The sequence below is a fragment of the Barbus barbus genome (assembly GCF_936440315.1).
Source record: "Barbus barbus genome assembly, chromosome: 44".
In the NCBI taxonomy this organism is placed as follows: domain Eukaryota; kingdom Metazoa; phylum Chordata; class Actinopteri; order Cypriniformes; family Cyprinidae; genus Barbus; species Barbus barbus.
This window is the reverse complement of record NC_136722.1, coordinates 1,242,402-1,260,823: the sequence shown is the minus strand read 5'-3', so window position 1 is coordinate 1,260,823 and position 18,422 is coordinate 1,242,402. Positions and strand designations below refer to the sequence as shown.

The 18,422-nt window shown below is 34.6% G+C and overlaps 1 protein-coding gene across 1 annotated transcript in view; it reads right to left on the bottom strand.

Moving 5' to 3' along the window:
• LOC306863239 (piezo-type mechanosensitive ion channel component 2-like) overlaps nucleotides 1–18,422 on the bottom strand; it is a 134,259-nt gene that overhangs the window by 47,388 nt on the left and 68,449 nt on the right. The window contains exons 7-13 of the mRNA XM_079406483.1: nucleotides 13,743–14,031; nucleotides 12,803–13,016; nucleotides 2,768–2,936; nucleotides 2,073–2,204; nucleotides 1,551–1,580; nucleotides 1,356–1,473; nucleotides 342–496 (exon numbers count right to left, since the gene is read on the bottom strand). Coding sequence (XP_079262609.1) covers nucleotides 342–496; nucleotides 1,356–1,473; nucleotides 1,551–1,580; nucleotides 2,073–2,204; nucleotides 2,768–2,936; nucleotides 12,803–13,016; nucleotides 13,743–14,031 — 1,107 coding nt within the window. The remainder of the gene's footprint in view (nucleotides 1–341; nucleotides 497–1,355; nucleotides 1,474–1,550; nucleotides 1,581–2,072; nucleotides 2,205–2,767; nucleotides 2,937–12,802; nucleotides 13,017–13,742; nucleotides 14,032–18,422) is intronic.

Below are 18,422 nucleotides of genomic sequence, written 5' to 3'. Positions count from 1 at the left end.
TCTTTGCAAACCACCTTTCCTAATAATATGCTAGTTAGCAAGTTCCGTGACTAAAATAAACAGTACAGCACGTCTGAGAGGGGCGGGGTCAGCAGAGCTCATTAGCATTTAAAGGGACATGCACCGAAACAGTTCACTGTGCACAGATCTGTTTTTGACCAGGTAAAAAGGGTAGTGTTGTTTTACACTACCATAGACTTTTCATTAAGACACTGAAGAATCATATCAGCTTGTGGAAAATGGGCATCTGATGACCCCTTTAAATGAATGTAATTTGCACAAACTGCGATCACCGAGCCCTGAAGCAGCTGCTGAAAGAAGGACTGTGAAGCAGGATTCACCATCATGGCGATGAGAGCGCAGATGTAGCTCTGCTTCATGATGAACCTGAAGGCCTTGACCGCCGCGTTCACACGGATGACAGCGAACGGCTGAGGAACCTCGGGAAGCTCAACATACACCGAGTCAATCTTGTAAACACCGCAGTCCACTTTCTCTGAAAAACAAGCATGTATTTTAAGCAAACGCCAGGGTCAGATTCTGTGAATCATCTAATATCTTTGCCCTTGAACATGAATGGAGGCTTTACATGATGCTTATATCTGGAAAATTCAGACTGCATTTCCAAGAACTGAAAAAACAAACTTCCTGAAATGTATGGGAAATATCTAGGGAATAGGGATGTTTGTGGGAATAGTGTGAGACTATGTACAGTACTTGGTGGAAAAACATCCTATTTCACTAAATACTGATTTGCACCTAAATCTAAATCAGTAATTTTGTCTTAATTTCAATGAATTTATCTAAACTTTTTTAAACATATATATTTACTTCGGAAGCAAAACTGTGCAACAGTATAATATTTAATAATTAGTGACATAGGAGTTATTTCACTTTAATTGCTTAGAAAAGGACGTATACATTACATTGGAGTTAAATTACTGGACCTAAACATAGGAGCCTGATCAAAATACTCATTTTAGATAAAAATTTCAGGTGGCACGTAGAGGCTTTTGTATATATATATATATATATATATGTATATATATATATATATATATGAGCAATAGAATGTATTAATCTATAAATACCAATATATACATTTTCACTCTCTCTCTCTCTCTCTCTCTCTCTCTCTCTCGCTATATATATATATATATGTGTGTGTGTGTGTGTACCATGGTATTAATATGGTATATATAAACAAGGCAACATTACTTATTGACAAACTGAGTTTTTGCAAGGTAATGAATTTCCTTTGAATGTCATAGAGGAAAATGATTTTGCTTTAAACAGTCTGTCAGCAAATAAGCCTTCTTTGGACCCGTTTGGCGTTAGTTTAGTGACTGACTTACGCTGATCAGACTCGGGTCTGTAATGAGGGGTTGAGTAGAGCTCCACAGACTTCGGCCCGTTCTCATGCGGGACAGACGTGAAGTCCAGCGAGGCTCCGTTTGATGTTACCATCAATACCTGGGCAGAGTAAAGTCAGACAGGCTCATGTATTCATCTATGATGCTCATTAATGACAGTCGATCTGAAACACAGACCTCAGGTGTGCTATCTTGTGTGGTGAGCAGCTGAAAATACAAAAGGATCCATTATTTATGTACAAATCACATCTTGAAAACAAATCATAGACAAATATATGTGATAAGTGCATGTTTGGTACAGAAACAATAATTGTTAACGCTTAAATGGAACAAAATTGTAATATTCAAAGAGATTCTAAAAGAGTGATAGCGATACACAGAAATAAAAATTCCAGAAATTTTTGAATAAAAATTTTTATTCAAAAAGGCATTAAGTAATAAAGAAAATATCATGAATATGTAATATAGTGCATTATTAATCAAAATGCCCCTCTCTAGAGTTATTTTATGGATGTTGAATGGCTTTCCTGAGGTACATGTGATTTTCTGTGACATGATGTTTAGAAAATGTTTTATTACAACTGAAAATTGCTGTTTCAGTCGAATATTTTTGGTTCCTGAAATATTGGTGCATCACTAAAGAGTGAAATAGAGCTATGGAAATGTTTGAGTGTCTGATGAAGAGAGTCAGGCTCCTACATGTCTCTCATCTGTGTGATAATGAGCCATTCGCCACAGCTGCCTCTTCTTCTCCGCTGTGTAAACGGCCATATTGCTTTCAGGAGATTCTGGTTCCTCTTGTTCCTCCGTCTCTCCCTCGTTCTCTTTGACCTGCCGATGAAACACAATCACAAATACATCCCATTATCCTCTTAGAGTTTAATGCCGCATAATCTGGCTATTACACTCTTAAAATAAAGCTGCTTCACGATGCCATAGAAGAACCTTCTCGTCTAAATGGTTCCATAAAGAATCTTTAACATCTGAAGAACCTTTCTGTTTCACAAAAGGTTCTTTGTGGCAAAAGAAGGTTCTTCAGATTATAAAAAGGTAAGAAAGAGATGGTTCTTTAAAGAACCTTTGACTGAATGGTTCTTTGTGGAACCAAAAATGGTTCTTCTATGGCATCGCTGTGAAGAACCTATTAAGCACCTTTAGTGTAGTTTCAGTAAAAAAACCAAAAAAACTATTTTTTAACCCTCATGTTGTTCTCTGGTCATTTTGAATTTCTGTAAATGCTATTTAATATCATCGCATTGGACTAACACTTAATCACAGAGGCTCCCAGAGTATAACAACTTTGCAATAAAATGTATATGTTCAGTGTTCAAATCTTATTGCACTTTTGTATTCAGATGCATAGGAAGACTGTCTAAACGAGACTATAGTCTGACCATGTCTTCTGACTCCTGCAGCCAAAGGCGGATGAGCGTGGCCAGGGTGTAATACAGCACCAAGAGCATGATGGGATTGACAAAGTGGTGCCACTCCAGGTCAGGGTTGACTCTGAACATCCAGGTGTGAGAGCAGTCCGTCTGAACCACAGGAGAGAAGCCGAACAGACTGAGGAGAAGATGAGAAAAATACCATATTTTATTTTTATTTATATAAAAATATGTGAAAAATATAAAACTGGAATGATGTGGGATGGAACTAAATGTTTATCACCAAATCAAAAAGACCAACAGAAACAACTGTAAGAGAAGAGTTGTTAATTCCCTTCAGATTTCCTAAAGTTATGCTTGTGTTTATTTCTTTCTCGCTTTCAGTGGAACCAAAATTGGACACCTAAGGAAACAAAACAACAAGAGCCTATACCTTTTTACCAGGGTATAACACTTAAAAAAGGTATAAAAAGTTCAGCAACACTTCCAACAGCTCTTCACTTAAAACATAATCCGAAGTGCCACGTGTCCATCCAGAACGAACTCATGGATTTTGATGCAACCTGAATGCAATGTACTTCACATTTAGCTGATGAAATCAATAAAACGGTAACTTCTCGCAGCCAAAACCCTGAAAGCATATTAGGTGACAAACGCATGCTCCTTGGTTTTTATAGTTTCGGTGCTGTTAGTAAAATCATTGTGGTTTGCCAGATGTTCGTTTTGCTGCTGCTTCATGGCATCGAGAAAATATGAAGTCAGAATATTTGGCCTTTCGCGATTCATCCAAACCCAAAGCGTAGCGTCCAAGTCCTAATACCACGGCTGAAAATAACGAGATGAAGTGCAGAAATGTTGCTGGATATTTATAATACAGCTAACTCATAATAAACACACTGTTAAGTAGAAAAATGCGCCATGAGGACATCAGACCATAAAGACAAATCAGAAAGCTCTTTAATCTCAACCGCTAGACAACAAGCCTTTACCGAAGTCTCCAGCTTCTCATTTTCTCATCTCCTCAAGAGATCTCAACTACATCTCAAAGGTCAGAGATTTCAATGTTGACTGGACTCAAATCTCACGTATCGAGAGAGATTCAGAGACAAACATTCATTTTATAGCACTATACTCTTACTGTATGCCAATAATTGCCTCATTTACATATCATTTACATTCCAAAGAAATATTATGAAATGTTGGTACATTACTGTTCAAAGGTATGGGGTCGGTAAATGTTTTGTTTCTGAAAGAGTCTCTTCTGTTCACCAAGGCTCTATTTATTTGATAAAAAATACAGTAAAAACAGTAACAATTGTGAAATATTTTTACAATTTCAAACAGCTGTTTTCTGTGTGAATATGTGTTAAACTGTAATTTATTTCTGTGATCAAATCTGTATTTTCAGCATCATTACTCCAGTCTTCAGTGTCACATGATCCTTCAGAAATAATAATAATATACTGATTTACTGCTCAAGAAATATTTCTGATTATTATCAATGTTGAACACAGTTGTGCTGCTCAATATTTTTGTGGAAACTGTGATGCATTTTATTTTTCAGGATTCACAGATATAAGAACATATTTGAAATAGAAATCTTTTGTAACACTATACTGACACTTTTGATGAATTTAATGCATTCTTGATGAATAAAAACACTAATTTATTTCAAACATGGCCTTAAACTTTTGAACGCTAGCATGCTTAAAGGAAAGATGACATGCCTTGAGTATTTCCTGAGCAGAACGTCCTGCACTGATTGCACCCAACAGACAAACCAGCAGAGAAGCATTTGCTTTTAATCGCTGGGTTTGCTAAATTAGCATTTTTTGTCTACCCAAAATAGACTCTTCCCTGGCATTTCCCCATATTTAGAGTACAGCTAGCGTGTAATCAAAAGCTGGTTGTGATTGTGCAGTTTATGTGATTGTCAGAGAGAAGCTCTTTGTGTTCGTCTCAGAGGCTTCGGCTCACAAATGGCCTAATGCTTTTCTAATAGGGTGTTTCTCAGGTTTTTTTCTCAGAAGAAACCACTAAATCCTGTAAAAACCACTTCATTCTATGTGGCTGAATGAAGGGGTTTAGTAAAGCACATTTCTTCTGCTTTCTCCGCACGTTCACCTCTTTTATTCTTCTCCCACACATTGTATTTCTGAAGGTAACGGGTTGCGTTTGGCTTGGCCCTCGCGGTGTTTTCTGAGCTCGGTTTCAGACGTATGTGTAGTTTCTTGGCTTTTATAGAGGCTTTGAATGCGGATGAGGTTTCAGGATGTGGATTCGACCCAAACGAGCGCAGCAACAATTGTAAAACTGTCTTCTTTCCAGAGGTGGGTAGAGTACCCAAAAACTGTACTCAAGTAAAAGTAAAAGTACTTGTAGAAATATTTACTCAAGTACAAGTAAAAGTAATAGTCTGAATAGTTACTTGAGTAAGAGTAAAAAAGTATCGGATAAAAAACTACTCAAGTAGTTAGTTACTAGTTACTTTGGATCATATAGGTACTGAATATAGTCTATTTTTATTTAGATACATAGATTACATTTATGTAATGTGTATGTGTATACACACACACACACACACACACACACACTGCCGTTCAAAATATATATATACTGTATATATATTTTAATGTAATTTATTTCAGTGATGCAAATCAGAATTTTGATCAGCCTTTACCGCAGTCTTCAGAGTCACATAATCCTTCAGAAATCATGTTGATTTATTATCAGTGCTGCTCTTTTTAGCTTTCTATTCATCAAAGAATACTGAACAAAATGTCACAGGTTCCAAAAAATATTAAGCAGCAAAACTGTTTCCAACCCTGGTAATAAATCGATATATTATAATGATTTCTGAAGGATCATATGACTCCGAAAACTGGAGTAACAGCTGATGAAAATTCTGATTTGCATCACTGAATTAAATTATATTTTAAAGTAAATTAATTATGTATTATCCTATAACCTCTGAAAACTCCTCACATGACTGCTCTGAACATAACGAAACAAATGCATATTGACGGATCTTCTGTTCTGCAAAAAACAAATGTAGCCTATATTTTTGCAAGCCTAAATATTGTAAAAATATGAATATTAATTGTGTCTAGAACAGGCCGCGCGCCGCTGCACAGAGCTAACGCGGGTTCCGCGGGTGTTCATTTCATACTCTGTGACAGTTTATTTAATGTATAAATTATACATTGTATTTAATGTAAGGTATATGTACAACAAACTGGTGATGTCATAGTGGTATCGTGGCCTATACCTGGAACATAGACAGCACACGCGGTCTTCATCTAATAAAATATCTTTATATAGCTCTAGCAAACAAGCCTTTGCAGATTTGTTTTCAACTGACTGTAGATCCAAAGCCACGTCTTCAGCACTCTAGATGTTCTTAAACTCTCTGTTATCTGAGTGAGAACCGCTTCAGAGACTCAGCGCGTGCGGCAGGGAACTGAACGAATCATTCAAACTGATTCGCGAACCGATTCACTGGTTTGATAAAGCCTTTAAACAGAATCGACTCAAAAGAATGAATCATTCGCGAATGGGCATCGTCCATTGCCCAGAGAAAAGTAGACGGCGCGTTTGGAATAAACTGAAGCATTTTTAACTTGTATTGCATTAAGATACAGTAACGAGAGGAGAGTCGCCCACAGTAACTAAGTAAAAGTACCGTTTTTTCTCTACAAACATACTTGAGTAAGAGTAAAAGTACCCATTTTAAAATATACTCTAAAAGTATAGTTACCCAAAAAATGTACTCAAGTAAATGTAACGAAGTAAATGTAACTCGTTACTACCCACCTCTGCTTCTTTCAGAGGTCAGAATGATTGTTTATTTGTAGTGTTGGGTTATGGTTTTGCTGTTTTGAAGTCTTTTTGAGCAGCTACTAATCTACTGTAACAGAGAAAACCCAAACAAACAGCCGACGCAGGAGAGAGGCTTTCAAAGCCTTCAAGACTTCAGGCTGTTTTCTGCTGTTTGGATTTTGTTGTCAGTCATGCATTTGGGGTGACTTTAATTTAATTGCATGTTACAATAATAATAACACACATTCATTTGTTTCTTTTTATTTCATAGTGTTAAAACCTATGGCTGTAAATTTGCACTTTTTGCTAATTTTTTATGTATTTTTAAAAGTTAATTTATTTAATTATATGTAGTAATCATAATAAAACAACAACAACAATAATAATAAACATTTATTTGTTTATTTTTATTTCACAGTGATTAAAAACTATAGAATAAAACAATTATTATTTCCTTATTGTTATTGTTTTAAATTTTATTACATTTTTTTAGGAATATATTTATTATATTACATGCAATAATAATAATAATTATTATTATTATTATTATTATTATTAATATTATATACATTTGATTCTTTTTATTTCATAATGTTAAAAACTATGACTGTCAATAGAATAAACAATCAGAATTAATCTCATTATTATTATTATTATTACTACTATTATTATTATTTTGCGGTTACATTTTATTAATTACATTTTTAGGAAATTCTTTATTTCATTATTTGCAATAATAATAATAATTATTATCATATCATTTATTTATTTATTTGTTCCTTTTTAAAAACTTTGGCTGTCAATAGAAAAAAAAAACATTAAATCATAATTAATCTCATTATTTTATTGTATTATTATTATTATTGTTGTTTTGCTTTTAGATTTTAATAATTTCTTTTTAGGACTTTATTACATTTTATGTAATAATGATAGCATACATTTATTTGCTTAACAGAGAGAATGCAAACAAACAGTTGAAGCAGGAGCAGACGACAGCTGTTTACTGGTGTTTGTATTTGGTTTGTATCAGTAATGCATTTGCGGCGACGTTTGCAACACGTTTTAACGAGACGCAGCAGTTGCTCTGTAATTAGTGTGTGTTTTGAAGGCTCAAGAATATTATCGTGTGAACTGTCAGAGTAACACAGAGCAGCCGCCGATGCCTTCATCTAGAAGAACTGCATCTACGTTACTCAAAGGCTCTTCTGAGTCACCTTTGATAGTTTTTCTCCTTCTCTCCCTGAAAGCAGCTGTGTAATGTAAGTGGGCTCAGGAGCCGTTCTGTCCTAATGAGAAGCACCTGGACTCTTAATGCCGCCGTCGCCACCAAAACCAGTCTAAGTGGATTTGCTTACATCTCTAAACATCGAGCTTTAAGGATCTGCCAGTGGAAATATTGATTAATGAAACTGACGGTCATTACAATCCATCACAGCTCAAACACTCATTCAGATGATGACAGGTCCATGAGTCATTACTTATGTTTATAACAGTGAGGAAGTCTATTAGTAAATACAATCAGTCAACAATATATTGGTTGATTGAAATGTATCTACCATACAAGATGGAAGTAGCAAAACATTTATTATTTGCTTCACTTACTATAAAAATGCTAAACGACTGTCACGAGACAAGAAACATTTTGTGTTTTTGACATATTAGGCGTGCAAATCAATGTGCATGTGTTTAAAATACTTTTTGCAAATAGTTAAAAATGATTACTTACCAATTATATATATACAGTGTGTCTGTATAGCACGTGAAATTTACTTAAGAAGAAAAATAGTGTACACTGGTAAAACTGATGTGTTCGATTTACTTCAAATATATATATGCACCATTTCTGCATCATACTTTTTAAGTAAACCCAACTTGTTTATTTTAAGTAAAATAACAAATATAATCTTTGTTATATGAACTTAAATATTTGAGTTCACTCAACATTCTTTACGTAAAACATGCAATATGATATAATCTACTAAATCATTTCAAGTTGTGTTAATTTAACATTTAAACTCATGTATATTAAAAATATAATTAATTGAGTTGAACCAAAATAACATTTGAACTTATTTTAGATTTTCAGCTGTTGTTCTGCTTACTGCACTGCTACATTTCACTCAGTCACTATTACATTCACTTCATGTAGCACTGGACAATAACATGCTATTAAAACATGTGGTTACTAAACCTAACAACAAAAGCAACCATAAAATAGTGTAAATACAACTCGAAAACAGTGAAGATTTTTACCTTTTTCATTATTCTTGCCCCAGTGCATGATGGGAAAAACTGGACCATAACTTAAAGAATCCTTGTAAACATAACAAACAATTCTAAGTAAATTATACTTATAAGTTCAAACTTTAATTTCTACAAGCTTAAATATAGTAATATTATAGAATTTACTTTAATTTTTTAATTATTGCCTGAACTAAATTATTTAATGTAGAAATTTTTATGTAGTATTTACTTCACCACAAAATCATTTTTCTCAGTGTAGGTTAACTTTTTAAAGATGTCCGTGAAACTATCTTAAAAAATAAAATAAATAAATAAATAAGAAAATTGATTTTAGAAAAAAAAAATTGTTTTCAGAAGAAATGAATTCAAGAAAAAATATTGTAATATTTTATTATCATTGAGATACTATGAGTTTTCATTAATATTCTGAATTAATCCTGAATTTTCATATTTTCTGTTTTCATTTAAATTTTAGTTACATTTGTTTGTAAATGTCTTGTTTTTGTCATTTTTATTAAACGTTTTTAATGTCTATGTAGTTTTTATTATTTGTTATTACAAGTTTTGTTTAGTTATTATAGTAATACATTAGTTTTAAGTTAAACAAAAATGCCTTGACAACTAGCTGAAATAAAGTAAGTTTAACAGTTTCTTTTAAATATTTGATTTCAGTTTATTTTAATTTAAGTTTCTATGGTTTTAGTTATAGTTACTTTATAATAACCCTGGTTCAAATTGGCTAAATATCAGATTGTTTTTAACTAAAACCAACAATCACAAGTGCAATTGTTTTGCTGTCACTCTCGGACGTTTTATTAAGTATTAAAGTCAGTCATATGCACTGCAATTATACTGAATTCTCCCAACCAGAGATTCATTACATTATCGCCACTAAAAGAAAGTCATGCATGTTTGAAACAACATGAAAATGAGCAAATGAAATGCATGATCCTGTTAACACAACATCAAATCAGACCATCAGATCTGAAAGGTTTGATCTGAAATCAGATCTGAAAACGTACAGCTTAATAAACAGCTTACATCCCACAAACCTGAAGACTTACACAAATAAAAGATCATTAGTGTAGAGTTTGGGCTGCACTTTACTCAGTAGCGAGGTCTTTCCTGGGCAGACGCCACAGAAAACACACAGGACTAAATCAAGATCTCTGAAAGCAAACTGAATATTGACTCTTTAAATCTAACCTCTCCAAATAGAGCCTGACAGTGTGGGCTTGTAGGTCGTTTTTGGTTTGAGATGCAAACCGAAAGCTTAAATAGAGCACCGCTGCCAAGCTCAAACGACTTACACGATGAGCTGAACAGACTGCAGAGGCTTTTAATGAATGATTTCTAGCCAGTCTCTGCACAAAAGAGTTTCATCCTCTCTTGATGCACAAATAACTCTTCATCCAGCCCACAGTAGCCCTAAAATACTCAAAACATCAATTAATATCATCCTTCCTCTAGATTAGATTTTTGATGCCAGTGATCCCTAAATATGATGTTCTCCTTCTAAATAAATAAATAAAGAATGCATGTATTATATGTGTAACAATATATATTTATTCATGTACAGGCCCATTTATAGCATGTGAGAAAAACTTCAATGCATGACATTATAAAGACATTATAAGGAAAATTATTATTTTAATTTTAAAAATGTATTATTTAAAATACATATTCACAATAATAATTATAATATTTTTAAGAGTTTTTATTTCATAATATCTAATAATACATTTACATATACATTTATTTGTTTCTATTTATTATATAATATATAGTGTTAAAAACTATGGCTGTCAATAGAATAAAACTAGATTAATCTCCTACTACTACTAATAATAATAATAATATTGTTGTTGCTGTTGTGCTTTTACATTTTATCAATTTATTTTTTAGGACTTTATGTATTTTTTCATCATAGGTAATAATATTAATAATAATAATTACACATTTATTTGTTTGTTTGTATTTTTTATTTCAAAAAAGTTTTTTTATTTAAAAAAATATTTTTTACTTTATATATTGTAAAAAAGTATACATATAGGATATGCTGTGTATAGTCTGCAGGAGTTTATATGATCCTGCAGAACCCATAGTTTGAAAGCCCCTGCTCTAGAAGACAGTCTCTATGCATTTCTATTATCCATTTATGTTCAGCCTTTAATCATGAACCAGCTTGACAAGATGATCTCAGTTCATGCTGGCTCTTTCGAGTCGACACTGGACGCCAGTCGCTGTAATGCCACATAACACAACAGGGCAGTTTGCTAAATCAGCGTGATTGAGTCCACCACCAGACCCCTGCTCACATGCAGGATTCCCGCTCGGCGGACCGCTCTAATTGAATTGTCCTTTTGTTTTTGATTTTCAAGCAGCAGCGTAATCTCATTGGTCACAGTAAGGGGATCCGGCTGCATCGGTTTAAGATTGCGGTCGGGATGTAAAGCTTTTATGTGCAAAACGAGCAAAAGCATAAATCGAAGCATTCACTTGCCCGGCATGAAGCCATACATACTCCAGCGAATCCAAACAAGTTAAGCTTTGCTGCTCAGTCAAACGGCCTCAACGGGATGTTTTAAAAAAGGGTGGAGTCGTGTCTACAGAATTGATCTGGAATACATTTAGGGCTTGAAATGCACCAGCGTTCGGCTTCATATCCCATTAAATCCAGCTCTTTGACAAGTAACAGGCTGTCGTCTCACCCAGTGTTCCCTCTAAGCTGCGCACTTCTTACGTCACGACCGTGCAGAAGAAATAATATACCACGCACAGGACAAGCAAAAATGAATAAATGAAAAAGTTATTTGAATTCTAATAAATGTGAAATAACTGCAATGCTCGGGGCAAACCGCTATAGAGTTGGTGTCGCTATAGAGTTAGAACCGGTGAATGTGGTTTACAGGCTTCAACAAAAGAGAATGATGTCGACAAATGAGTCGCTGTAGAAACCAAATACTTTAATGGTTGCAGATGAAATAACTCAAATCAAGAGCCAACACAAGCGCAATGACATGTGAAACAGCATCATGTTTTAAAGAAAAGTGGTTTGATTAAGTGCTGGAAACAGAACGGTAACTCAGAGGCATTTACAGTCACACACAGGTGTAGTGTCTAACTCTTCTATAGGGATACTTAGACAATTATAGAAGAATTCACCTTCACATTTTTGGAAAATATTTAGCATACAGATCTCAGTTTGAATGCTTTAGTTTGCTTTCTATTCTATTCTATTCTATTCTATTCTATTCTATTCTATCAGTTTAAAAGCTTTAGTTTGGTTTTATATTATATTATATGAAGAATTTATTTGCAAAGACAGATCACTCCGTTTCAAAAATAATGTTTTTTATGTTATCATGTTTTTATTTAGTTTTAAATAAAAACTAAATAAATATTAATGTGTTAGCTGTATTTTTTTGTTATTGTTTAACCTAATCAAAATAAGCCAACTGCAGTTTGATTGAGATTAATTGGAATGCACAATGAAAAAAACTAAATTTTTGAATAGTGTTACAGTTATCTGTTTTTGCACTTGAACTCTTCATATTATATTATAAAACTAAATTATTGACCTCAAAAAGGGAATTCATGAGCAATATCTGATTCATTTTATCATATTATATTACATTATAATATGATATAATATAATAAATATAATATGATATAATATAATATAAAGAATTGAACTGTTCTGCGTGAGATTTTTTTATTTTTTATGATTTTTAATACAATTTCTTGGTAACACAGCACTGTGAAAATGTTTTCTCAGGTAATCTGTGCATCATTTATTTGCATCAAGGGTCAAATCAAATATAAATAGCATATTAAAGTTAAAAGTTACACACTTTTTTTGTGTGTACGCTGTACAGGTCTGGTATAAAGAATGTTTTTGCTCAGGTGGCCGAAATGTTCGCTCAATAGAGATAAGTTTTGCTCAGCAAGAAAAAAACAGCGAGGGACCATGGGTCTCACCTGGCGTAAGTGTTTCCGGGCGGAACGGCCTCCTGGAAGAACTGGAACTGGTAGAGGTAGAGCATGATGAGGTGTCCTGCGCTGAAGATGGCCATCAGGACACACAGACAGCTGAAGAGAAGCGGATCGAACGTGCGGCAGAAAGACCACCAGGTGCACAGGCCCAGGAAGGTGAAGAAATACACAGTGGAGGTCAGAGAAGGCAACATCATACCTGGAACAAGGACACATTGAGCGAAGGCTGAGAAAAGTTATTTACAGAGCCAATACTAAAGGTGCAACGGAATTTCGGCAAAAATTGGTGTGCAAAAAAACGACCAATGTTAATTTTCAATAACCGAAGTAAAATATGAAGCAAGTCCAATTTGGCAATCTTTCTCGGTTATGTGGATTCCTATTGAAATCACTATTTTTTGCCTTTAAAGGAACAGTTTACCCCAAAATTTATTTCTTTATCGGAACGGTTTGTTGAGAAATTTTACTAGTTCAGCAATGGATGCTCTGCAGTGAATGGGTGCCGTCAGAATGAGAGTCCAAACAGCTGATAAAAACATCACAATAATCCACACCACTCCAGTCCATCAGTTAACATCTGGAGAAGACAAAAGCTCAAACACATCCAGCATTAAGACGTTTTTAACTAAAATTAGAGTCCATAATCCATAATAACTCTTCCTCCAGTGAAGAAGTGACACTGATGCAGAGACACATTTATACAAAGCTGATGAAGAAACACACTCATCCTCATCTCGAATTACCTGAGGATGAGTAAACTTTTGGCTGAACTATTCCTTTAACTGAGCATAATGTTTTATTTCTTATTTGTTTGATCTTTGGGATATAACAACACACTTGAGCTTGTATTCATCTTCAGTTTATAAATGAATGCTGCTTATTGATCCTATATGTCGTGAGTGATGTCTGTCTCAACACTACCTACCTGTGAGGCCCAATAATACGGTTACGACTACTTTTCCTGCAGTGGTAATCAGATTTCCAACGATTTCTTTGAGTTTGGACGCCACGTCTGCCATTTGCCGCAGGATCTTCATTTTGGTACTTTCTTCGACGTCGGCCTCCTCAAGTTCTCCATCCTCTACATCCACTTCCTCCTCCTCCTCCTCAGGAAGTTCACAGTCTTCATCTCCCAGCTCGAAGTCTTCAAACAGCAGCTCATCCTCAAGATCCAGTTTCTCACTTTTCTTGTCTTCTTCCTCATCCTCCTTTTCCTGAAAACATGAGGACGGATGTTTACTATGAATCATAAAAGAGTTACAGGAAGTGCAAGTTTATTTTATTTTTTTCTTTATAATTTCCAGTCCAATGGTTATGGGTAGACAGTTAGATGTTGCCTACAGCATCACCACTTTTTTTTAAACATTTGAGTCTGGTTGCATAATATACATAATCCAATAATGATGCTGAAAATACAGCTTTGATCACAGAAATAAATTACATTGTTAAAGACAAGTATGTAGTCAGTAATAAAATAGGAACAAACAGTAACACTTTAGAATAGGGAACATTTATTCACTATTAACTATGACTTTTCCCTCAATAAATGCCTAATTTGCTGCTTATTAATAGTTAGTAAGGTAGTTGTTAAGTTTAGGTATTGGGTAGGATCAGGGATGTAGAATAAGGTCATGTCATGAATCCAGTCCGTAGCCTTCTGTCTGCTGACCACCAGATGTTTTCTTTACATTGACTCTCACACCACACAGACTTTTACATATCACTCTGGACTACAGTTCCCATGATCCATTGCACTGATTGCGCACACACAGCTGAAGGCACTGATTACACATACACAGCTGAATCCATTCAGACACGCTTTATAAGCCTTGAACTTCCTCTTTCAGATCGCTGAATATTGTTCTAGCGTTTAGCCCTCTCCTAGTGCTAGCTGCCTTACCGAGCCATTCTGTGTTTCTGTTTAGTCCTTATCACTCTCCTAGTGATAGCTGCGTTACTGAGTCTAGTATCCAGTTCAAGTTAATCTAATCTAATCATTTCGTGTTTCCTGCTTCCTGTTTCCTGCCTGTACATCTTGGATTAACCCTTGTCTCGCCGTTCAGACTCTGTTTGTGCCTCGTTTGGAGTATTGCTCATATTATTGGACTATCCCTCTTCTGAAGCCCTCTGGATATTGTTCGCCGCTCAACGACCCATGCTTGCCCTAGGATTACTCTTTGTCTTGCCTGTGTTATACCTGTTTGCTGATGTTTTGACCCTGCCTGTGTTTTTGACCACGTCTTGGAATAAAGCTTGCAAATGGATCTGCACGTCTCACGTCTCGTTTGCCCCGTTACAGTTACAGAACAAACAAATCAGTCCTTCTTTTTGAAAAAATTAAAAATAAATAAATAACATTAATGTGTTGTAAGATGAAGTATATCTCTCTGAGAAAGGCTACAGGAGATAAAGAGAGCCTCCGGTTCTCCCCGGCACAGATTTAATAAAATTCAAACCCATAACTCAGCAAAACTCAATTCTCACTGTCAGAATAGACTTCAGTTTCAAAGACAACATACGTCAGGTTCAGATAAATATTTTCTGGGTCGGTGAGTGATGCTCAAAACCAGAAATTCAATGGAGTATTATTTTGGAATATTAAATGTGACCCAATTAATTAAACTTTAACAGTTCATTGTATCATTTTGCAAACATTATGGGAAAGTTACTTTTGAATATTCTCTGAACCGTCTGAAACTAGTAAGTATTAATGTTTAATATAAGTTAAATCAGCTAAAATATTTCAGAAAAACATTTAATGAATGATGCATAAGTAATGTTTTTGCGCTAACGTTTTGAGAACATTATTAAAGGCCAGATAACTGAACAAATGTTCTTTTAACATTACTGGAAGAACGTTTGCTCATAACCTTGAGTAAACCTTGCCAGAACGTTTTGGAGACATTTCGTTCCTGTTAGCTGGGTCTTTGCTAGTCTCTCTAACGCTAATGCTAGACCGTTCTGCTGTTAAATATACGCAGATTGAAATAATACAATCCTGCTGAGCTAAATCAGCTGTTTATTTGAATGAGCCTCGCTTCGCTGTGAAAACAAAAACCTGACAGCGTTTCCCTGAACTATATTTACCACATTACCAGAGTGAATGAGTACTCTGTGCACCTCCATTAAAGAGCTCATGTTAATGGGCAAAACACACATAAACAGCCTTCTGCTAGAACCTCAGAAAACCATGTGACTTTAATACCTCTTGCTGATCATCCTGATAGAACAACGCTCTTGATGAGAAGATGAGGCTTTGTGTTTTTTAAAGCATGGACTCGTATTTTGGCAGGAAGCACTGGTTTATTTTTAATGGTAAAGTTAAAAACATCTTGAAGGATTTGTTTCTTACAAACATGCAGTTTTTGTCTTCTCCAGATGTTAACTGATGGACTGGAGTGGTGTGGATTATTGTGATGTTTTTATCAGATGTTTGGACTCATTCTGACGGCACCCATTCACTGCAGAGCATCTATTTTTGGTGATGATTATGTCAATCTTTTCTCATATATTTGTCATATATTGGCAGGTAAACTAAAATGGTTGGTAAAAAACACAAACCATCCCTGGAAAACTTGATAGAATTTGCATTTCATTCAGGGGAGTGTATTTCAGAAATTCTTCAGGCAATCAAAGTAATGAATTAAGGAACGTATGATTAATGGAGATTCCCAATGTGAAAGCTGATCGTTTGTGCTGTCCATGGTGCTGAAATCAATAACGGAAATCAGTTTGATAGGCTTTGAATTACATCTAAAGAATTAATGATTTAAGTAGTAATTAAAATAGATAAACCAGGTCGATTTATATAACATTATTTCGCCATTTTGAGATTATTCACATCAGAGATTATTGGCACTACCTGTGGTAGTTTCCCTTTTGTCAGTTTCAAAATCACCATTAATCTAGCAGCAAATTCAAATGATTTCAAATTGTATATTTTACATTTCGTTTTCCCCCTAACCGGCTGCAAACCGTGACAGCACGGTATGTTGATTTGTTTTGTTTTTTCTGTTTCTGTCGCACTGTACTGGAAGCCCCGCCCACTTCAAAACCTAATTGGTCAAATTTACGTTCATGAATGTATAACCTCTTTAGATTGGCTCTGAAAGTTTACCACTGCAATATGGACAAACAGCTGATTACGTTATGAACTGACAGCCTGTTCGCTAATCTCCAAAATGTTTAACATTCATCGTAGTGAGATATATTTGGAGTTCATTATGTGGAGAATTTGCAACAAATTCATGTTATCACAGTCTGGGTTATTATAGTTAACTGAAACTAATTTAGTTTAACTTCATGTAATAACTAAAATTCAATTAGAAATGAATAAAAACTACTAAAAATGTCGCACACACACACACACACACAAACAATTAAAACGTAAATGGAATTACTACAACGGAAAATATAAATACAAAAAGAGATTCAAAATGTTATTAAAAACTATAATAGTATCTGTAATATTTTAAGTTATGCTGTATTTGCCCAAATAAATAAAATGTGTCTTATATTTTTGTCTATGGGTGTTCTTGCTTATTAATAAATGTTAATCTTTTGATTATTGCTGTTGCCTCTAGTAATTCACAGTGTGATTTTTTAAATGTCCAGCCTATTTTAAACCAGCAATAGTAATGTTTAAACAATAGTTGACTTAAATAAAACAACCCAGCATGTTTGGTAAAAACATTTAACCCAACTAGCTGGGTCAAAATAACCCAGCATGTGTTCTGTCCAATATTTACCCAGCGCTGGGTTGACAAATAACCCAAGTTGGGTTGTTTTTAACCCAGGATTTTTGTACATTGCATATACTGTATATTGCTGGTGAGTTAAAGTAATTTCAGAGACTCACTGTGATGAAATATATTATATAAAAAGGCTTGCATACTATGAAACAAATGTATATACTTTCATTAAAGTTCATGTTTATCTGTATAATATCAGCTATTGTCCATCATGAGTCAAACACTATCAGTAATTCTCCTTATTTATTGTTCATAAATCTACATCTGGTGTTACATGGTCAGCTGTTACTGTCTTATTTACATGCTGGCCTGTTGTTCTTGGTAGAGCTACTGCTAGTTGTTTTTTCTTGGTTTCTGTAATAAGAATAATAATATTTAAACAACTTGACTTCATTCGCACACCTTTAAGCTCTTACAGTGTGGTCTTAATTATCTGCCTGTCATGATCCATAAAGGTCTGAGCATGTGGTGAAGCATTCCAACATTTTACCACCCTCAAACTACCAGCAACCGACCGTCACATCGACCAATAACGCCTGTTTAAACAACAATACACCAACTATATAGCATGTCACCAAATCAGAAAACAATTAAACTCCTGAGAAAATATAGATCAGAGAGAGAGAGAGAGAGAAATATAAAGAAAAAGAATCAGTGAGAGGAGAAAAAGGCAAGGTTGGGGGGTTGGTAACTTTAGCACCGCCACCGAAAAAACAACACCAGCAAATGTATTCCAGATGTGAACCTCCTAAACACACACACACACACACACACACACACACACACACAAGTGTTGGAATGCGAATGCATTGCTAATGACATTATGAAAGTGAGTGATTAGGAAACATGTGGGC